The 23,795-nt window shown below is 36.7% G+C and overlaps 1 protein-coding gene across 1 annotated transcript in view; it reads right to left on the bottom strand.

Annotated features, from left to right (window-relative positions):
* Positions 1 to 6,866: 6,866 nt before the first annotated feature.
* The window catches only part of LOC124153781 (putative fatty acyl-CoA reductase CG8306), a 42,097-nt gene continuing 25,168 nt past the window's right edge, over positions 6,867 to 23,795 (bottom strand). The window contains exons 2-9 of the mRNA XM_046527137.1: positions 19,341 to 19,604; positions 18,198 to 18,449; positions 16,278 to 16,423; positions 14,908 to 15,017; positions 11,664 to 11,856; positions 9,974 to 10,213; positions 9,096 to 9,356; positions 6,867 to 7,667 (exon numbers count right to left, since the gene is read on the bottom strand). Of these exons, the coding sequence (XP_046383093.1) occupies positions 7,529 to 7,667; positions 9,096 to 9,356; positions 9,974 to 10,213; positions 11,664 to 11,856; positions 14,908 to 15,017; positions 16,278 to 16,423; positions 18,198 to 18,449; positions 19,341 to 19,571 (1,572 nt within the window). The 5' untranslated portion in view covers positions 19,572 to 19,604 and the 3' untranslated portion in view covers positions 6,867 to 7,528. The remainder of the gene's footprint in view (positions 7,668 to 9,095; positions 9,357 to 9,973; positions 10,214 to 11,663; positions 11,857 to 14,907; positions 15,018 to 16,277; positions 16,424 to 18,197; positions 18,450 to 19,340; positions 19,605 to 23,795) is intronic.

Here is a 23,795-nt window from a genome sequence, read left to right as displayed (position 1 = left end):
AGACTCTTAAAAAAATAGACGAAATTTTTAATGCAAATATTAATGATCATGGGCGTACCCAGCGAGGGGGGGATGCAGCTGCCCCCCCCCCCAGAAGCAACAATCTGAAATGTCTTTAAGGAAAATATTTTTCCAAGCAAATAATTTAAAAAACTAATAAAGACCTGTTACATTCTCCTTAAAATGTTGATTTCATTCATCTTTTCCATGCTTAAAACTTACCTACCACTTGAACAACCATGGCTTGCCCCCCCTAGCTTTGATCCTGGGTATGCCCTTGTTAATAAGTTTTATATTTTAACACGTTGCGTACCGGGGTATTTAAATTCCTTGGAACGCCGGTTTGGAAATATGTGCCTATTAGGGTGTAATGCCTTTGGTTTAAACATGGTTAAAAAGCTAATGTTTAGAATATAACTTTACCCAATCAAACGTTATGATGCATCAATTCATTATGAATAACAAACAACAACTGAAAATGTACTAACGAATACGTATTGTACTCTTTAAAATTGTTTAGGTTGATGAACCTAAATGATGAGAATCTTCGTCATCCATCCGGAACGTTCAGGAAAAAAATGACGAGAATTCTCGCCATCCTTACGCAATGTGTTTATATAAAAGTTATATGTATTTACATATTAAAAACTTTCATATTGAAATGAAGAGTGTATTTTGTAGAGTAATTGTTGCATGTAGTTTTTAACCTCTAAGATGAGACGACCGTTTGCCAGTCAGATCTTGGTGCCCCCCAGAAACAAATCCTGAATCTGCCCTTGCTCATTGCCATGCGCCTATTTACTTATTCTTTAAAAATAAATTGAAAAAAAATTGGAAAAGAGAGTAATTAGATGTGGGTAATCAAACTTCTATCAAGATAATGTCTATCAATGAGTAAATATGAATGTAGACATTTCCTTGAGTGTTGGTGGTTGGTTGTTGGTCGTCAATTAATTGCTTGTAAAAAATTGTAGAGTTAATATATAATTTGCTAATGTATTGGAGGAATGAGAGGGTTATCATAATAAGTTGAAATGATTGAAAATTATTTGCGGTGTATGTGATGATAGTAAATAATGAGTATGATTATAATAATTACGAATACACATATTACTGCAGACATAGGCGGATCCAGGGGGGGGCACGGGAGCACGTGCCCCCCCCCAGACCCTCAAAAATATGCAAGATTTTTAATACGGTCCCATTATCATTGCGTTCGTTTTGTATTACGAGGTATCCTCGTGCCCCACCCAGAACAAAATCCTGGATACGGCCTTGCTTGTGCCCCTCCCAGAAAAAAATCCTGGATCCGCTCCTGACTGCAGAAAATGTGAAATGGACACCATAAAAATGTTCAACCTGACACCTGCTAATAAGCCAATAACAGCTTAATGGAACCATTAAATAAATGCTTCATGTAATAATGAAATTAGCTGTGAAATGTGAAAATGAAATAAACTATAACTATTACAAAAAACAACTTATTTTGGTGCTGCGGAATTTGGCCCTGCCCCCTCCCATTTGTGCCATTGGTATTATACCTCCTCAAAACGTTTTATGAGGTATAATCTAGTTTAAATCAGATTTTTTAATACATATACAGGAAAATTTGGAGAGCATATAGCAAAAAGGTCAATGTGAAATAGTTATGGCGCCATATATGGTCGACAGCCTAATGGTTGCCATCAAAGAGGGTCTACAGAAAAAAGATTGCACTACAAAAAGGTTGATAGTATGGAAGTGGCAGTGCAAAGTGTTGACTCCTGAGGCTAAGTAGCTTTGCACTCAATAATTTTACTCTTTAAATTTTTAACCTTTTTGCCCTGCGATCTTTTTGCTCATTTTTGTGTACTTCCAGAATCATTTGCATACTCTTGACACTCCAGGCAGAAGATACTGGGTAAATGATAGGTTGCAGAACTCTTTTGCATAAGGCCAAGCCTGCTGTTGTGTTTGCTGCTCCTTACAATACGCAATAGGTTGCTGCAGGGGTGCAGCTAGGAAACAAGTCAGGGGGGGGGGGTTGAGGTGCAACTAATACCGGGGTGTGTGGGGGTATGGAATACCCATCAGGATAAGGTGTAAGTGCGAGATTAATGAATTGTGGAATTTTAAAGATAAATGGTTCAAAATGGTGAGTTTTTGCGGCTTTCTGAGGGATATTTCATTCATCCTTACACTATTCTATTAGTAATAAATCTAATTAAGTAAAATGGTTTAAACTTTAAAATTTCCCTGAGCTCTGGGGGGGGTTTTATCCCCCAAAACCCCCCCCCCTCGCTGTTTCACTGCAATGGGTTGCTGATCTATCCCAAGAGGGAGACTAAACATGCTACTGTCTCCACTAGTGGGTGCCGACAGATAGCTCTCACTCCTCTACCAATGCCAAGCTCCACTAATTTGAAGAAGTAAGCAGTGGTGGCTGGTGGTTATATATCCATGGTGTGCATTAGAGAAGATATACGATGATGGAAAAGGACATGAAGTTCAAATGAATGCTGCTAAATGACACTGAATGCATTGACGGACTAGGATCCTGAGTGCAGGTATGGGCGCAGCCAAAAATTAAGGCTAGGGGGGGTTTTAAGCTAATACTAATACTTTGGGGTGTTGGGGTATTGCATACCTTCTAGGGTAAGTGAGAGTTGCGAGGACCCTCCTCCAGAAAATTTTTAAGATTAATGGTTCCAAATGGCGAGTTTTACGGCTTTCTGAGGGATATTTGATTAATCCCAAAACTTTTATATAAGTAATACTAATCCATTAAGTAAAATGGCTTAAATAAAAAAATTTCTCTGAGCTCTGGGGGGGGGGGGGGGGGTTTAACCCCCGAAACCCCCCCTCGCTGTGCCACTGGCAGGTAGCGTAGGTGGCAGCTACACCACTACACTACTACACTACCTGCGAGTTACTCACCAAATATGCGCGTGCACACTTGCTTTGTGGTGAGTCTGTCCCCAGCAGCCATTTGAACATGGCATGCCCCCCCGCTAACCTCGTCCCGCCCAAGCACCCACAAGAGATCATGTAGACCGATGCCATGGGGTCGCACGCTTGTAGAGCGGTGAATTCGCCAAGTAGCATTTGGAACTTCATATCCCATCTTTGTGTGGACAGGATTTTTATCTTCCTCTTTGCAAAGGAATACATAGTTTTCTTTTATAATTCATTCAGCTTTGGGTGTGCAGTTGTGCTAACTTGCATATATGCATGCACCGCCACTAGTAGTAAGTATCAAATGTATTGTAATACATACAACTCTTTGATTCCACAATCCTAACTCAAATATGCCCATGCAACAATTTAAATAATATTACCACTGGATTCCTCTCATTTGTGTTGAAAATATTAACATTGGAGAATGCTGTCCTTTCAAAAGACTTGTTCTTTTCTATTTACAAAGTAAGGCTGTTGATGGTGTTTTTTTGGGTGTGCCATATCTACTTCTTTGGATTGCTGCCCAACGCTTCATGGCAGTTGCTGGCAATTTTTTCTTAGACAATAGGGATAGTTTTCCCATGGAGGGTACCTATTTATAAGGGTTCATAGAGGGAAGGAGGTTATGAGGGGAGGGAGTGAAGGAGTTGTCATTTTATTTTTGTATAACTTCAGAGCATGACGCCATGGTGGGCTGATTTTTAAGCTAGACTCTCTTCTCTGAAGTTTTACGAAAGTAAATGACAAAACCTTCCCCTTTCAATCTACCCTCCATCAAACCTTATGAATACCCTCCGCGAAACACTATTTTAAGAAAAAGTGACTATCAACGGACATGAAACAGCGGGCAACAAACTGAATAATTATGTAAGGCACAGGGGCTCAGCTAGGAATTAAGGCTGGGGGGTGTTTAGGTGCAACTATTATCTCTTCATTTTATCTCTGCGGGTCAGCTTCCGTGAGATCCCGGACACTATCGGAGGGCCTCGCTGAAGGGGGAGGGGCCTTGCTGAAGGGAAAGGGGTAGTACCAAGAGAGAGAGAGCAGGAGCGACCTTAACGTGCCAAATGTACACAGGCGCCCTAGAGTCCTGCTGAAAAGGTGTGACTCATACGTGGCCACAGATATTTTGGGCCCGGCGGCGAAACAATGGATACAATGTATAGCTACATATTTAGAGGGAATAGAGGATAATCCCATCTCAGAAGCCAGGATATTGTCCGCTAAATGCGAGACCGCTGGTGAAAGGCATACATAAGCGTAACATTCTGATAAACGGGGATTGCAAGGGAATTCGTGAGGATGAGGATGCAAAAAGAATGGAGAAGAGTAGCACGACGGGTGTTTTATTCAATAATTTATTTTGTAACTTATTGCTGGAGTGGTGTGGCTAATAAATCAACCTCCTCGTCTTCCCTCCCGTCAGTGTCTTAATTTTCGGAGTCTTTTTCGAAGCCTTCAATAAACACGCTCGGATGATACTCTTTTAAATCAGAGGTATACAAAACTATATAGGTTTTAATACCCAAAAGTATATACGGAGTTGAGGAAAAGGGTTAGGGTTTGGTAATAAAGGGATCGGAAAAGTACTGACAGGGAATAGGTGGAGGGAGGGAGTCGGTGCTGATGGGAAAGCAAAAGGTAAATAAAAATTTTCTGGAAAGGCGATGGAAAAGGATTGAAGTGGAAGAATAAGGAACAGTAAGTTATACGTTGGATTTAAATGGAAGAATCGAAGAGCACCAAGAGAACGCGCAAGATTTGGCAACACAGCTAGCAGATTCACGAAGTTGACACGACGGAGGTCTGAGAGCGAATGAAATTCCGAAGTGCTAGGCCACGCCTACTGTCTGCTGATTGGAAGAGGGAAAAAGTCACGTGTAGATAAACTTTCCCTCCTCTCACCCCAATTCGGTTAAGCCACACCAGCTCACCCGCAAAGATAAAGTGAACAGACCTTAATACCGGTGTGTGTGGGGGTATGGTATACCCACCAGGATAAGCGGTAAGTGCGAGATTAATGAATGCGTAATTTTAAAGATAAATGGTTAAAAATGGTGAGTTTTAAGGCTTTCTGAGGGTTATTTTATTCATCCTTACACTATTCTATTAGTAATATCAATCCAATTAAGTAAAATGGATTAAACTAAAATATTTCTCTGAGCCCTGGGGGGGTTTTATCCCCCAAAAACCCCCCCCCTCGCTGCGCCACTGGTAGGGCACACCTAAAAAAGCATCATCTACAGCTCTAATGACCCGCAAAAGCTTCAATCAAGAAAATAAAGCTGTCATTTTCATACTATTCATCTCTGTAGTCCTTCATCGTGAAAATGAAACAATGTCTGTCATCGATGTGTACTATTTTTTGACCTATGATAGCTATGCATACTGGTATATGACATGAAAAAAATAGCACAACTTATGAATTATTGAAACGAATCTCCTTTGTGGGGGTCCTCGGTTTGAAGCCCAGTTGAACCCAACGGACACCCCCAAATAAAAAATCCTTGCAGAATGAGGAGGTCCAGCGAAAGGAACTGGCTCCCCTGCCTAGAAAGTGTGAAATTCCTTATCCTGAGTCGTATTCTGGAGAAACTTTACTCTCAACTATCCAATCAATACTTTAGTTGTATCACTGAATTAGTGCACCAAATGCAATTCTCAATCAAAGTAAAAGATAATCAAAATAGTTCGTGATGAATACTAATTGCATAGCAAAAAAATTGGTGCTATAATAGGATTCAACTGATAGCAGAACTCCAAATATTGATAGAAATTTATGCAGATGTATTTAGATACTCCAAGTAAATATCTATGGCATTCAGGAGTAAAAATGGCGATAGATCTTGAATTAGGTACATGCAGATTTTAGATTTCTTTGGGCCATAGCAAACCATTCAATCTTTCTATGGAGTTACATTTATTTTGGTGGATATTTATCCAGTCTTTATGCCTAACACAAATTCACTAAAGATAATCCAAAGGCTACTTTTATATTTCCCTAGAAATTATTATAAAAAGAATGTTGGTAAATTCTTAATTTTTTTATCATATGTAAAAATAATCATCAGGATCAATATGAAAACAATTAATATCACAAAAATGGTATAAACCATCATACCATGAACTCCTATGCAAATGCAAACGTAAATAGACTTCCTGTTCCATTGCAGCTACAGAAATGAAATGAATGATACATTGTGCTAAAACTTCAAACAGGAAGAAATCAAACAATATCAAAGTCACCCAAATTCCACCTTGTAGTAAAATGCACACACATGAATATAAATTTTCCACTCAAACACCAAGCCACACAATCTCTCATACTTTCTTCCTTTAATGGTCAAGATTTGAAGGTTAGAGCAAAAGTTTCATGAACCCATTACAAAACACATCTTGAAATATATTTTTTATGCAATTTCAAGATCAGGGGTGCAGCTAAGAATTTAGGCTAAGGGGGGGTTTTAGGCGCAACTAATACTTACGCGTGTGGGGGTATTGCATACCCACCAGGGTAGCAGAAGTTGCGGGAATTCTCCAGAAAAATTATAAGAATACATAATGGTTCAAAATGGCAAGTTTTACGGCTTTCTGAGGGATGTTTGATTAATCCTAACACTATTCTATAAGTAATACTGATCCAAATAAGTAAAATCGATGAAACTTAAAAATTTCTCTGAGCTCTGTGGGGGGGGGGAGGTTTATCCCCCAAAACCCCCCCTCGCTGCACCACTGATCAAGGTAATCAAAATGCGGATGGTTTGCTCCCTCTCCTTTAAGTCTTTGATATCCCATTAACTTTGTGAATTTTTGTACAGGTAAATGATGTAATCATTCATGAATGATGACTGCTAGGCACCATTGAAGTGACAAGGATAGCGCATAGGTGAGGGACAACATACACTTGAAAAGCAATTAAATGCTGTGACAACATTGTAACATAGATTTATACTATTCATAGAAAAATATCTCCACCAATCACAATATTAATAAATACAAACAATGTTCTAACTAAACTTGCATTCATATGCAAATATATAAAACCTTATCAACAAGAATATTGTGGACGGCATATCTTGAGAACTTCTGCAATTTCTTAGCATTATATTGTGCTGATTATATGATCTCCATATCTCATGCCATTCACTTCAAATGGCCTTGTCCTCACAAAATTTCCAAGTCCAAACAATAAAGGTTATTTGTATTTATGAATCAGCAGGTAGCTGTCCCTATGGCAATTTGACTTTCATGGAATAGGAACTTAATAATTATATGCATTCCATTTGAATTATATAAGAATCTTAGCGGTGTTATGTACACCAGATCCCACTTAGGTACAACTGCTGATTTTCATGGTCAAATTAAACATTTCATTCAATTCCAGAAATTTAGGTAGTTTCAGCTATATCTACTATTAACATTGAAGCATGCCTTAGTTAACGATGACTGACATCTTCTTGATGAAATGGGCATGCAACTCCATTATGATGAAGCGATCATTCGAGGGAATGTCTCGAGACATTCCCTCAAGAATAGATTATAAAGGTGAGAAATGCTGATGCCTCTGAAAAGTTATCACAGAAGTAAAAATTCACAAAAATGAAAAAAGAAGATAGAAACATGGGACAACCCATGCTATTGCCATCATATTTGTGCCTGCTAACTTTGACGCCAACCACCAGACCAGCACATGGATTCCGATTAAGAAGAGGACATGAATGATGAAGAGCCTGAAATGAAAAAATATCAATTACATACCTATTTGCATTATTTCTGGTCAACAAGAGCAATAAATTCATTTCTATACTTGACGTGATCATGCTTTCCAGGCTTTTAATGAGTTAAGGGAGTTTACATGGAGCTGTAGCCAATCCTACATAGGCCAAAGATGTCATTGTTCCAAGCCCCGGCTAAAGGAAAACTTAGGACCACCAAAGAGAAATACATTATATCCCAGCAATTGCAGAGTATGCATGGAGTGCACCTGGACAGGAGGTTGTAATATTGAGAAGTCAGCTAATTTCAGTAACTACATTTCAGTACTTTCACTTATGTAGCTTATTTCAGTACCTAACTCTGTTTAGAATAAATATCACTTGTTCCCCTTGGCTTCTTACCCCCTCATATGTAATAGCAAACAACGGAAAAAATGATTTCCGTACACTACACGTGGGATCAGCTGGTACCCTGCTCCACAAATCGATGTACCTATGTATGAGTATGTGTATCTGTACATGCATAGACCAAGATCGTCATGTGCACACGTACCCCAGCAAAAAGGTTTTCTCTTTGAGGGTGTCAAGATTTTGTGCCTTCTCGGCAGGATGCCCAAGCACATAATTTGTATGACATGAGGTAACAAATGCTAATGAGGAAATGATGCAAAATACGTGTCGGACACAACCAGAAGTAGCACTACTGGCTTTGGGAGCATGAGAGGCACCTAATGTAATAATAACTTTGGTAGCACTCCATGCAGCCATATGAAAATGCATAGTAAACAGACAAATAGACATCCTCCATTATATTAATACATATATATCAGTTGTACATATAAGCAAAGATATTTAATGCTGCCTTATTATACATAGGCACAAAGGTAGGTATTTCGTTAAAATAACAGTTCTGCAGATTTTGACACCAGTGGTCATGCCTACATTCATTCAATATAAAAATTGTATTGAATGAGTGTAGGCATATTATTTATCCATATTATTAGGCATTGTCTGAAATTTTAGGGATAAAAGTGTGTTATATGAATTAAACCAATGAATAATGAACTATTGCTGTGGATGAAATATGTATTATTGTAAGGCCATACTTTAAAAACTTTTTTTGGGAGATTTATACTAGGAGAGGGAAATTCTTATTGAGGGGTTTTCATTAAAAGGGTTGCTCCTAAGATGGTACCGCCCAACAGGGTACAGGGGTATTTGAAACCCTGAAACTTCACTACTTGCTATGTATTGTCTTCATGACACTTTCATGGATATGTAGTATGAGTTTGATGTAAGGTGTGTGATTTGCTTGATTACTACTCTTCAGAGAGCATCACAACTGCTACACAAAAGGGATAAATGTATGTTGAAAATGATCATAACAGTAGAAAAAACTTTTGAAGGATCATTAATTATTGTAAACAGATGCAACCAACAAACCTTCTGTCATGCCGTCTTCCAGCTTTGAGAGTTTCAGGCCCTTCCTTATTGTTGTACCTTCGGACTCCGTACACAAAGTTATCAAAGTATGTTTCCCAGATGAGCTTCCCTATATTCATCTCTCCAAAGAGCTTTCTATCCACTGGTGACAATTCATTCACAAGTCTTATTGTATTACTGTTGTCAAAGAACCATTCATTGAATATGAAAAATTTTAGACGGCCCAGAGAAGCATTAACTCGAGAGTGAAGTTTGATCAGTCTGAAAAATAACAAAAGTCATTAAAAATAATATAATATAGGTATGACTTTATTAAATGATTTCAATTTTTCCAGGTGAATAATATTTAAGTATTCCTCTTGGGCTATACACAAGGTAAAAATTTCAATCGTGATAGTTGCTTTCATCTAAGCAATACTTGGACACCTGTAATCAACATCAACCAAACCGACAACACCTGAGCCTTATTGTTGCATGTACTTGTCAAAAGTTCACTTCAGTTCAGTGTGAATTTTGACATTCAAAAAGCTATATGCCTTGAAAATGGAATACTAGTCGATTCCTGAAATGTCGGTCAATACCACTGAATTAACATTGTGCAGGGCCAAGAGTAGTTACTTATTAATTCATTTACTGAATTGTTTTACAAATAAACAACAAGGTAATGGAGAGCACCAATAATTAATATCTTTACAATAGAGGTATTTTAATTAAGAAATTAATACATAAAACCAAAAATATCTAACCACTTATAATACCAGGCAAATAAAGAAGATAGGAATGGCTATTGCTATATTGCTATCGAGTACTGCATAGTTACTTAAGTTTTCATAATTCATGCATAAATTTAATTGAAATATTAAATAGAAAAATCTTACATAGGACGTCCTCCAAATAATTTTGTTAAGGCATCTAAAAAGATGGCTGGAAGAAAGTGCACGAAGATGGAAGATATTTGAAATAGCAGAAGTGATGGCAGAAACTTCAAATATGGGTACCACACTGCTGATTTCAATGGATAAAGGTGCAAATAATAGCCAACTCTTGCTTCTATGCTAGCCCATCTGAAAGGATTTTGTGTACTGGTGGTGCAGTGATAAATTGCTGTTGATTTAGGCCTGAAAAGGAACAAAATAATTTTAGAGTGGAGCACATGTATAACTTTTGGCAACTCAACTTTTTAGGAACTTGGTAGAACTATAGTAGAGAGGATTTTTGGGAATAATAAAATTGATGTGTGATGGAGAAACAAAGGAATTGAAGGAATTATAACTCATTAAAATGCACTGTAAGAACTGACCAACATGTATACTAAACTAGGAGGTGGGGAACAATATAAAACTGTCTCCTTAGCTTATTGACTTTAATGTAGTGCTCAAATTTTAATTGTGAAGGTCGCCTCATGTTTGTTTTCTTGTTCTTATTTTGTTTGATTCCCAGCCTTGCTAGCTTGTGAGACATTTTGCCAAACTCTGTAGTGGTAGACTAAAAGACCTTCCACAGAGACCTTCCAAACTAAAGGAGGAGTAGATTGAGTCTTACTCAAGGCTATTGCCTCCATTTAGGGCTTAGATATTTGTGTACATTTAGATCTTAGATTGCTACAAAACCCTGATGCAATGGCCAATTTAAAGGGCTATTTTTGGTAGTATGGTAATAGATAAAAATAGATATATGTACATATTTCCCTAAACTCTCAGTGTGGTCAAGTAGCATAGCCAGGAATTTTGTTCGGGGGGGGATTCAAAACCAAAAAACAGGGTGCTTAGTAAGTAGTTGGTTTTGAACTAATTTTAACACTTTTCATAATTGAAAGATCATGATTTCATCAATTGAAGGTTCATGATCTTTCAATGTTTTGTTTCCTTTAATGAAGGAAAATAATTTTGTTTTATATTTCGGGGGGGTCGGGACCCCCTGGACCCCCTCCTGGCTGCGCCACTGGTGTGGTCACTGGATGATCTCTGTCCCAGCAAGCACAAAATATATATTACCCCATTTTTACTTTTTTACACACATAGAACTATGGTAAAAGATGGTAGACCTATGTGCAAACAGGTAACCCATCTATAAATGTAACTTGTGAAATTTGGGTAAATTGGTGGTGAAATTCGGCAAGGTTCCAGGTAAAACCTCCCAATAAAATGTCAGAGCCATCTGTGGCTTTTGAGTTGAAACATTTATTCATCCCCTCTGTTGGTACTCATGTACTTCTACTTTTACTTAACGTGTTTAAGGAATTATTACACCATAATGAAAACAATTGAAATTAATATTGAAGAATACCTGTTTATTGAACGATGGAAAGTTAATAAATATACAAATACGACATCTATATAAGGAAATATAACCACTTGGTAAAAGAGGAATAATTACAAAAATAAAACTTCATTCATAAGGATATGCGTACTTGTTGAAAGAAGAATGACCAAAATTAATAAAAGCTGTGTATTTTAAGAGGAATTGCCCATTTGACTGATCAAATAATTTCTTTCTAAATTAACTTTTGTGCTGGCTAGGTGTGTAAGGAATGTTCCCTCAATTCAATCAGTGATAAATTAAACTTACTTTGTTGTAGCAGTATGCCATGCAGCAACTATCATTTCACTAACTACAGCATCAACTGGAATGTAATCTGTCACAAGATTATGATCCAATGGAAGACGTCGTAATATTCCTTTGGCAGCACCTGTCAGAAACCCGGCAGGACCATTCATTGATGAAATCCAGCCTGGTTTAGGATCCTTCCATGCTCCAGTGACTGAGTATAAAATAATTGAAATTTTAGTTGAGTTTTAATCTCAATCTACATGGGTGTACTAGAGAGTCAGGAAATTATTGTTTTAATCCCCTGAATAATATTTTATTAACTGAAAACTTTGTAATGTGAAGTAAGCAGGTTTCTAATGAGGTAGAGAATTGAGTAAGTGATATACAGAATATCTGTGACATGATCAGGACTGAATTAAAGTCATTGCTTAAGAGGGGTGACTCAGTCCCAGCAAGCACATTATAAGTCATTGAGATAAGGTGAAAGGAAGAAATTAGGAAGGTGCTTATCAAGTAAGCTTGTTATGGGTTTCTTACAGCCAGGCTGACAAACATCCAGAGTAATGGTATAATGGATGCCAAACTTTCAGCACTTTCGTAGATGCTGTAATTATCCCATCATTTCAGAGTACTTATTAATTAAGGCATTTACGTATAAGAATAATGTATGTATTCTTGGCGCTTCTATATTAATAAATAACATCATACAGCCATAGTTAAAAATCATTCACATTATTAACAGAAGCAGGTGAAATGTAGTGGAATGACATCCTATAAGTATTAAAAGAAAATAGAGATGGCACCTTTCCACAGGTTTATTTAAAGTACAATGCGTTTCAAGAGTAGGTACGTATTGTACTTTATAATGACCTAGTGGTTGAAATGCGTTGTACTGTAAATAAACCTGTGGAAAAGTGACATCTCTATTTTCTTTTAATACTTAGGTAAATCATTCACATTTATGAAATGATAGCGAAACGACATTCGTAAGGAAAACACATAATTTCACAAGAATAGTGGCGTAGAATAATATATAATACTGCAAGGAATCTCTAATAGATGTATTGTATTCATCAGGTTATCAGACCATTAATTAAAATTCATAAATGTTAGATTGTGTGGCCCTTGAATAATTTCAGTTTTTTCATTCACGCACCAGCTAAGTTTTTCTATATCATTGGAATTTAAAATGGTTACTACACCTTGTCCACTCATCGGATATCATGGTGTAGTAGATAGCGTGTAAGGCAGCGGATACAAAAGGTCATAAGTTCAGTTCTCCCAGGTATTATTTTTTTCTTCCCGCCACAAGGATAAAGTACTTGTATTATGCTTTCTATCTTTACCAGCCAGTCGCTTGCTGTTGTTAATTTTTTTCTATTTACGGAAAAATCTGTTATCAGTTGTTAAGCTCGAATAAAGACTCGCTGAATTTCACCGGATGGCTTTAAATTCATGTTGGCCTGTGCAGCGTAGCATGTGTAGTACGCTGCTAGCCACCTTTGCCACTCCAACAGAAGCGACTTACATTGTCCGAGGATATTTGATGGCATTCCGTACCTATTCTTCCCTAAATCCTACCCTTGCCTAATATAAGCCCCTTAGCTTACGATAAGCTGCTTATCATTTTCTTCTGTAAGAAATTCATAATAAACTGATAAATCTCTCACATTGTGCTATCTGGGTTAGTTACCCAGCACCTTGGCCGTATGCGATTCCTCTTAGTTGAGAATGCATCTAAGGTATCAGAAAACAACTCGCCACATTTCATTGTAAACAGCTTTTAATTAAAAAATAGCTCATGTTGTTTCAATCACAAATCGAGTTACATGGCATTGTACATGTAACGAACAGAGAGAGAGTTCTTGAACAAAACAAAAGAATGGCGAAAAGATAATCAACTTCACAGATTCAAATTGATATGACACAAAATAATAATGTCAAAATATTAACTCCAATATAAGGTCTGATATGCACAGAGGAGTGGCTTTTAGATAATCATCCATTAAATTTAAACAGGTTTTTTGCTGGCAAAATAAATGCTTACATCGGAGGGCAACTTTAAAAATCACCTTTTCAATTGTTCCATAAGTTATGAGGGAGTGCATTTCCTCAGTTTTTTCTGCCCCTGAATATTTAATACATAACACCACTGAAAATGATACTCAGAAAATCATGACACAAATCACAGAAAAACAGCAATGATGTGAGATAAATCAATCCATTTAATCAATCAATCCAATCAATTGCCATTGATATGTATACTACTCATGGACAAGAGACTGACCAATAGACCTTTGAATCACTGGACCAGTCAGAATGATTTTACTTGGCCCATTAAGACAAAGGCAAATGATATATCCCCTGCAAATTTTTTCAATGTAAAGACACTTAAGGGTGACTCCATAAGTGTCACTGTAAGGTACACTGCTGGCTAATACATGGGCATTACTGAAATCAGTGATATATCTATGAGGGGGATGAGTGGGATAGACCCCCACCAAAGCCTCTGAGGAATAAAAATACATTTAAAAATTTTTGTCTTGTTTTGGCATATAATAACTGCATCTACTTAACACGTTGCGTATGGATGGCGAGAATTCTCGTCATTTTTTTCCCGAACATTCCGGACGGATGACGAAGATTCTCATCATTTAGGCACGTCAATCTAAACAATTTTAAAGCGTACAATACGTATTTGTTAGTACGTTTTCAGTTGTTCTTTATTCATAATGAATTGATGCATCATAACGTTTGATTGGGTAAAGTTATATTCTAAACATTAGCTTTTTAACCATGTTTAAACCAAAGGCATTACGCCCTAATAGGCACATATTTCCAATCTCAACACCTCTGCCCAGAATTGGCGTTCCTAGGAATTTAAATACCCCGGTACGCAACGTGTTAAAGTTAAAGATCATTGATCAAAATGATATGAAATCTATTTTCAGGCTCGCCATTTTTCAAAAATTTTCCCTTGCCCCTGCTGCCTTGGGGCGGGTCGTCCCTCCAGGCCCCACCACCCCTCTCAAAGCATATTCCTTGTTACACCACTGACTTGAATTATGCCGTGAATTCATCGTGAAGGTTTCACTTCTGTCAGCAAGTAAAAAAAAATCACATTTTTTAAATTTCTGGTATAACAGGAAAATTAACTGATTAGCCTTACTAAACAGTTAAAATGTTTATGCAGTCATTCCTCAAAATTAAATTCCTTTCAAGTGATCATTTTAAAATATGAGCACGATGGGATAACACTTACTCATGGATGGGCGGACGATAACGCAAGGGAAGAGGGAAGATGCTGCATCTACTTCATACTCTGCCAAAGCTTTTGTTAATGTATAAGTGTTGGGGTGGTCTCCCATCAGCCTGAAAGAAAAATGAGAATGAATGAACTAATATTCATACAAATGTTTGATAAAATGATCAGGCTCTAGTAGCATGCTGTAGCCAGAAATTTATTTCCGTGGGTGTTTGTTTGGTATACAGGTTGGCTAGATTGGTAATTTTTTGTCAGTTCGCAAATATATATTGGAAACCCATACATATAATTAAATGGACTTTGTATTAATTTAGATTTTCTGAGGCAAAAATCAACAGACTTCATTGGTCTTTACCGAAGGAACAGTCAGCACTCATTCTACAGGACTGAAGTCCCAGAGGTCACTCTGACCATGCACCTGTATCTTTTCTTCACCACAATGACATTACTGATAATAAGCTTTCATGCTTTGGATCTCTCTGTAAATTTATGTATGTATTGTAAAATTTTGTCCTTTTGCAAAAGGAGAATGAGTTATATTTGTTTTCTTTTACACGATTCAGTGACAGACGGTATGAATTGCAACTATGTAAATTGAAATATCGAGTGTCAGAGGGTAATCACTCCTGGGCTAGTGGTCTCCTGAGCAGATGCATCATGGGTAATTGATGTACTAGGAAAAAACTAGGGAGGGAGGAGGACTGTCCACAAATACATATATGTACCCTTGTTGTTTGAGTTGGTTGGTTGAGTGTTTCATGATTTCTTCTTTTTTTTTATGTTAACCTTCTCAGCCTGAGTGTTTATGATTATGTATTAATTTAGGCTCCAAAGGAAAGGATTCCTAGAGCCAATAAAGTTTTTTATTATTATTATTACCCTCAGCCCTTGATTTTTGGTGTCTTACATCAAGATAATTGCTGTCCATTTTGTGTTTTGTGTCCTTGTGTTCCTGATCCTTTCTATCTTATTCAGTCATTTTGAATAATTTTTTTCCTCACAATTACATTCCAGTTATAATTCCAGTGTAGATATCAGCCACTCATGGCCTCAGCTGTTTACATATCGCAGGAAAGTATAAATTCTAAAACAAGGCATATCTCAATTCTAAGTGATACAAGCCTATTAATTTAAAGTTGAACTTGAGCATTTTTAAGATAGGATTTGATAAAATATTCCAAGAATTATTTTATTGCCATGGTCAATGCATAGTAAGAGAATACTCATCCAACTGATCTAAAATATCAACAATTAAGGATAGGGTTGAAGAGAAATGATAGAAATGCAATCAAAACTAAAGAAATAGAATAACAGTTATAATATTTAATGCCCATTTAATCCAAATATTAATATATAAATGCACTTACGTGGGAGCAAGTTTCTCAAAAGCTTCCACAGGCATGGATTGTGATAGACCAATTAACTTCTCAGCAGTTTGTCCCACAGGGTACAATTTCTCCTCAGCACTCTTTCTAATACAATTAACAAATGCACTAGAGACATGGACTAAAACCTGCAAATGAACAACAAAACATGAGTAACCACCACTAAAAATCATCAATTTTATTCAAGATTTCAAGTTTTATTTTCCATTGAGTTTTAATTTTCACATTCAAGTTACTTTAGAAAGTGCTGGTATGTGAATCAAAGATTAAGGAAGGAATGCCTTTGCTGCAGCTAATCTATCAAAAAAGGCATTTAAAATCATGAGTCTTCTGCTTTTTAATAGTCTTAAATAACAAGAAAACCTACTCATTATGCCCACTCAAAAACATTAGAGGGAGTTTATTTGAATGCAAAAATTTGCTACATCTAATGAGGGCATTAACAACTACTCTTTCTTTCATTTTTTGGATAAGTGTACTGCATTCCTCACCAAAAATTGCACAAATGCTTAAATAGTAAAATCATTTCAGATTTACCCCCTAATACACTTCAATGGAAAACCAGCAAGAGAAATTTAATAGAGGGAATGAATTTCAATTTCTGGCCGAGTCAAGCAACCACAATCTTTGCTATATAATTATTGCCATTTGATATTTGTCATTTTACACATGAGCATCTTTCAGGCAGGGGGAAAAATTGGGCATATGAAGCTGAAAAACTTAGGGGACAAAATAATACTGGACCAAAGGCATTATTATGCTGGTGTTGGGGCACTAAAAAGACCTTAACAATTGATGTGGTCTTGTGTGTCGGGATAAAACTGTACATGGATGGAGTCATTCTCACCCAAAATCCCAATTTGTTAAAAGACAATGGAAAACAAAGAGCAAAGATAAAAGAAATCGACATAAATAAATATTCCTCCTATCGCCTACTTCTCGTAAGTTTTAAATGGAAATACATTTGCAGTTGTTTCCGCCCACTTCTCATTATTTGATAACATCATTGGAGTTCTGATTCATTAAATTGTTCAGTGAAAACCACTCACCAATACAAAGCTTTGCTCTCAAGAATGTTAACAAAAACGATCAATGTTAGGTTGATGCATAAGGCTGAGGAGCAGGGGCAAAGGAGTGACAAGCTTGGCAAGAAATATATGTAACGTTATTGAATTATCTGAGAAATGGTTAAGACCATCAATTTTTTTTCCAGTAATGGCTACAGAAGTAGGTTATAGATGAAGGCATGGAAAAATATGGGTCCATTATTTTTTAAATTTGCCATCAAAGACAATAAAATAAAGTTAACGAAAAATGAACCTGTTGGCGTAGTTCCTGCTGTATGTGTTATTTCATGGTCTCCTAAGCATCACTTATTATGACTTTGGTCATAAAAATGCCTGGTTTCCCTCCACCCATCTCTCTTGGTGCAAATGCTCATGACTACTGGTTACTTTTTACAAATTCATACATACTCTAAGAAAATATCGGTTGAGAGCCCAGGGTGGAAACAACTATGAGATCTGGGACCAAGTTCTGAAGACTTCCAGTTACCTCAGGAGAGGGGTGGATTGGAAGGAAAAGGGGAGAGAGAAGCCATCATTATTTAAGCCTGGCGACAACTCCTGGATAGGGGTAGGGATGGAGGGTGATAGAATCTTGACGCAATCACAAAGGCAATGCAAGCTATCACTAGAAAAACCAGGTTTAATGTTCCCACAGAAGTGAAAGATTATTTTATGAGGAAGGAATGTCCTATGACTTTTTCCATGGATAACTATAAGATGACAATGATATCAAAGAGAAAAGATACACTCTTATCTTTTATTGGGAATTTTATTATTTTGGCAATATTTCATCAGTTATTATGCATTTCTGGTAAATATTTAATGAAAAGCTTACCTTTAGTTTAGGCATACTCTTGCACACCTCAATCACTCTCCTTGTCCCCAGGAGATTCACGTCAACAGTTGGTTTTAAGCCAGATTCAAAATCCAGCGTTGCAGCCGAATGGAAGACAATACTAACTTCTCGACAGAGAATTTCTTTATCAGTGTCTGAGAGTCCTAGATTATCCACACCAACATCACCATATACAGCTCGTACTTTACTTTCAAATATTCCAGGACACTCCTCATGCAGCCTTTCAAACACCTGAAGTTTAAAGAAGATCATTAAGAGTGAAATATTTTTTCAATACTGTTATTTCTCATGTTATCTACTGATTGAGAAATGGAAATGAATGCAATGACATAAATTTGTGAAGTTTTTTCAAAATAAAAAAAATCTGAGGAATACACCAGCCATTGGAAATGGTAAGAAGCTATGAGCATACCATTGTGATAATGCTCATCAAATGGCATTGTGATGGCTCAGCAGTAATCTAATTCTGAGCAGAAAGGCTGAAAAAACACCATTTGGACAGCTAGTATGTTAAATATTTTTTGGCACTGGGATTTTGGTTTGAAATTTCCCAGGGAGAACTAAATCAAAAATACATAATATTTACCATCTTAAGATGTCACCGATCAACAGTGAACATATGCAATGAAGTTTTTAGTTGAAATACACACTTAAAAATTTCAGTCCATATTTCACAAAAAGCAAAATAAGCATATCTTATCGATTGATTTTTGATATATATTTGGGTTGTAGCAAAAATGGAGTATATAATAGCAATTGAGATGGTAAGAAGGAACAATAATTTTAAGAAAAATTAAATTCCAGTCAGTAACATTGATTAAATTATTTAAACTATAGAATATAACAACACGTGGGACATCCTATTATTCATTGAGGAATTCTTTATTGCATTGAGTACTCGTCAGAAAGTACATACACAGTTTTAAAAAATTAATCAACCCCTGTTTAGGTGTACAGAAAATATCCTTCATGAAACACAATGCTGCACTGCAAAACAGCACACTTGCAGGAGTGAAAATATTGGCAAAAATTCTGTAAAGACTTCAGGACAACTATGGACTAAAAAAAATCATTTCAGTTGCAATTCCCTGAGATTGATGAAGTTTAAAAATTATTTCTCACCAAATTTTTTGAAAGTTCATCTGCTCGCGTTTTTGGTTCTTTTCCTTTCTTGGCTCGAACTAAAAGATAAATTGTGCCAATTCCAGGGCAGGTTCGGAGAAGTTTCTCCACAAGAGCCATCCCAAGGAATCCAGTTGCTCCAGTGATCAACACCTTCCGGCCGCCTTGTTCATCTGCATCCCCAAAGCCAGCCATGAACCTCTGGATTGGGCTGAACGTATCGTCAGCCATTTTTATGATTTTAGTTCCTCTTCAGTATTAAAGCTGCAAAATATAAAAAAATAACTGTAATAAAACATAAAATTATGCTTATATGTATAAATTAAAGCTTACCTAAAACCTTAATCACTCAAGTCTATTTTTCATACACAAGTTAAGGGATTTTGCCACCAACAGTTAAACCAATAGCTCTCTTACAACAGTATGTTTAGCAGCAGCAGCAATGATAGATATCCAATTGCAATCAATTGTGACTAATACAGTTTCCTTTCCTGCATGTGATAGTGAAATTACTGTGAGGGTTGATTATTGCTCTTTGTTTTCTCTATTAGGTTTCAGGGACACAATGTCAGGTTGACTTCCACTGGCCGAGAATCCCTACAGCCAAAATTAGGCGCAATTAATATTTTGGGGGCAGAGGAGGAGAAAAAGGCTCCCTTGGAGAAGATAAAAGTTGAGGAATTTGATTCGTTTGGAAAAAGTTCACATAATGCCTTACATTTTGAGGCGGTTTATAACCTCATGCTCCCTCCATCTTCAAACTCTATCCATTAAATAATAAAGCATGTGATTGGTCCTACTCAATAAGATGGAATATTGACCCTTACTAGATTTGATTGAGCATTAATATATTTTGGAAAATGCAAACAAAATTTTAATTTTCTTTTTGATGGGAGTACATAACTAGATATTTTGGTTGCATTGCTCAAATAATAGGCATACCCCATACACAGCTGAAAAACAACATAAAGAAACAACTTAGCAGCAGAATAGAAAATATCCTGAAAACGGAACTCCACAGGCGGAATAAAATAAAAGCCATCAATACTTTCGCAATACCAATCCTTCTCTATACCTATGGAATTATCAAATGGACTTCGACCAATCTTAATGAATTAAACAGAATTGTGAGAACCCTTCTTACAAAACACAATTTACACCACCCAAAGAGCTCTACAGAAAGAGTAATACTTCCCACATATGAATGAAGACTTGGTATTCTTGATGCTGTACAGCTTCACTATGAGCAAATTGCTGATCTAAGACAATAATTCTATTGCAAAGGAGTCAAATGTAAACTTTTTGAAATACATAGTATGTAAAACAGACACTCACTACACACCACTATATCTAAACAACCCTGAACTAGACATCCTGATTCAAACTAAAGAACAACTAATCCATCAATGGAAAAGTGAAGAACTTCATGGGCACCATCCTCATCAATTAAACATACCACACATAGATAAAGAGGCTTCTAATATATGGTTGAAACAAGGAAATATATCCAGGTAGCATTCCTATGTCGGTCCAATGTCGATACGACGGCAACATAGGTTGTCTACAGGTTGGTCCAACGTTGAGAGCCAAAGTCGGTCCATCGTCAAATTGATAACGTTTAGCCAGGCTACAGCTGACATGCCAACTGATGTCGGCCCTACATCAAACTGACTTTGGCTTGACACCAAACCGACTTAATAATGATAACAACCACAGGAATCACACAGTGCAAAGTCTTACACCAGCTAAAGAGGCTAAATTTGGAGAAAACTCTACCAGAAATAGAAAAATCAGTCATCCTGGACACCTGTCACATTGTCCGAGGGTTCCTTTCAATAGAATAATAACTGAACTAATAGCAAAACATAGTTGAACTTGACCCAGTCGGTTCACTGTGAACAAGCCTTGCAAGATAGCAAGAGAGAAAAAGAAAATAATAATAAGATTATTGCTTAAAATTTACATTCGGACCAATATATATCAATTAAAATTACGTATTTCATCCATTAAATGACTTCCTATCTATATTGCTCATTCATAGAATCCAACCAGGTAGGAAGGTACACGAAATCAATTTTTCTGTTTCTGCAGCATAGTACTGTAGTATGCTGCAGCTGCAAAACCGCAGTCGGGTCATACATATGACCAAAAAATACCATACTTTATGGCCAAAAAATTGACGAAATAAGCTAAAGGAATGGGGAGGTAACTAATTTTAAGAAACCGAAATGTATGAGAAGCATTTCTTAACTTTAAGAGACCTCCATATTTTTTATGACTAGCTTCGATAGTTTCTGGTGTAAATTAATATGCATATTTTTCATTATATTTAGATATAAACAACTGAAAAATACCATTATTTGGGTAGTTTACTGCGGAAATGGCAAAATTAGGAGAACATGTACTGCGGGTTGTATCCTACCATTTACGACACCGTCTGGTGCAACAAACTAAGTCACCTAATATGGACAAATAATTCATTCATTTTGGACGAGTAGGCTACTTTAATTTCATTTCATATGCTTTCCGCTGTAAGCCTTTTCTGAAGGAATATTGTTTTAAAGAGGTACAGGAGAAGGCCATGCAGTGGTTCAGGCATGCTGGCATCAAATATCAAAGGAATGAGGAGAGAATGAGAGGAGGAAACGTAAATTAGTATAACATAAAAATTTTCTTTGGAAACGGCATAGACATGAATATTATTCATTAAAGATTGCATAGGTGTTGCAATAATGTATTGTGTCAGGATGAAATAACGCTGTCAAGACGTTGCAAAAAATAAAGTTGAATAGGTTAGTAAAATGACCATTTTTTTCCTTCTTAAATGCATCTAAAATCAGGATGACTTTGAAACTAACTTTTTTAACGTATCTTTTTTTCAAACAATTTATCAAGATGCGCTATCAATTCAGTTCAAGTAACTCGAGAATCAGTGAATTACATCTTTTGTGAATCACATACCTCAGCGAACCATTCGTTGTAAAAAAATAGTGTCGGAGCATAGAATCCTGGGTGAATTCTGCAGCATCCTTGCACAACCCTTTCAGCTATGGGCAATTACTGCCACTTCCTCAATCACATCAAACGTAAAAATTACGTGAATAGTTAATTTTTTGGACCTCATGCCTTAACAAATCATGCATGAGAATTTGATGTGGGAGCGTACAGACTCCTCGATGCAGCTTCCGCGCACGAGTGAAAGCCGTTAAGTGACGGGCAAGCTGACGAGACTGAATGCTGAATTTCCTATCCTCATCCCTGCAATTTCCGCATTTCCCCCCTCCAATGAACGCAATGATTTCCTCTGTAACGGAGAAATGGATAATTGACTTGGAGTGAGGCGCGTTGCAGTATAAACTGACTCCAGGAACCTGTATCGTGTTCCACGTGGCGAATATTCGAGCTATCTGCATCGAAAGTGCAGATTTCCCAAGGAAACATGACCAACAATAAAAAAAACACTTCTCGAATAACTCACGTTCGTGGCATTTTAATAATTTTTATCAGCCTAATTCGTCGTGCTGCTGGCATTTTCGGGGGAATGCAGCCCATAGTCCAAAATAAATCGAAAGCTGCTCACGATGAAATAATTTGTAACCCGTTGGAAGCGATAATAATGTCTCTTCTCTCCCTTTTTGCGTTTAATTTTCTTGGGAATATTTCAATTTGCTTACGAATTCCTTCTATATTATCACGCTAAAATCTCTTTAAATAAAATCCAAAGGAAAAATAGCTCATGCTGTAGAAAATGTTTTGTAATTTTCTCTGAGCTCCTTTTTCATAAACTAATTCAGAGGTGCATGCATTTTAGGATTTATAAGCCTCCAAGGAAAGACATATTATCGAGTATTTTTTCTTACATGTGCATGATCGCGCGCGTTTTTGAAAAATTGGTAATGTTTGAGCAAATGTACCGCAGAAACGAATCAAGTTTATGTAAAATGGTATATAAGTCCATAACTGACAATCATATTTGAGTATTTAATCTAGGTTTAAACTCCCTATCTTTAAAAAAAAGCTACTTTGGAGTTTTGTCCGGCATTTTCCGATTTCGAACTACCGAGAGCCGTGGACTATTGTAATAACATATATAGATATTCCGATTATGGAAAAGTCAATAGACTATATTTCACCACTAACGAGTTTCTATTTGAAGGATGATACTTGCTGTCGATTTATTCAAACCACTATTTTTATTGATGTTTTGCGAATAGGTATGATTTCCGCTATTTATGGGAGTTAAATGTTCAAAACTATTAAGGTTTCTACCTCGACCAAGGACACGTTTATTGCGTATAATTAAATGATTGAGATTTTTTTGTTAAAGTATTCCACCGATTAAGGTAGATTTCATGGAATACCTACGTTTTGGAATAAATAACTTGAGCTATTTTGCGAGGGATTAAAAGTATTTTATCGATTGCAATCAGTCGTGCTGATGATGAACAATGATGC

The sequence above is a fragment of the Ischnura elegans genome, chromosome 2 (genome assembly GCF_921293095.1).
Source record: "Ischnura elegans chromosome 2, ioIscEleg1.1, whole genome shotgun sequence".
NCBI classification, from domain to species: Eukaryota; Metazoa; Arthropoda; class Insecta; order Odonata; family Coenagrionidae; genus Ischnura; species Ischnura elegans.
This window is presented reverse-complemented; position numbering and strand designations above follow the sequence as displayed.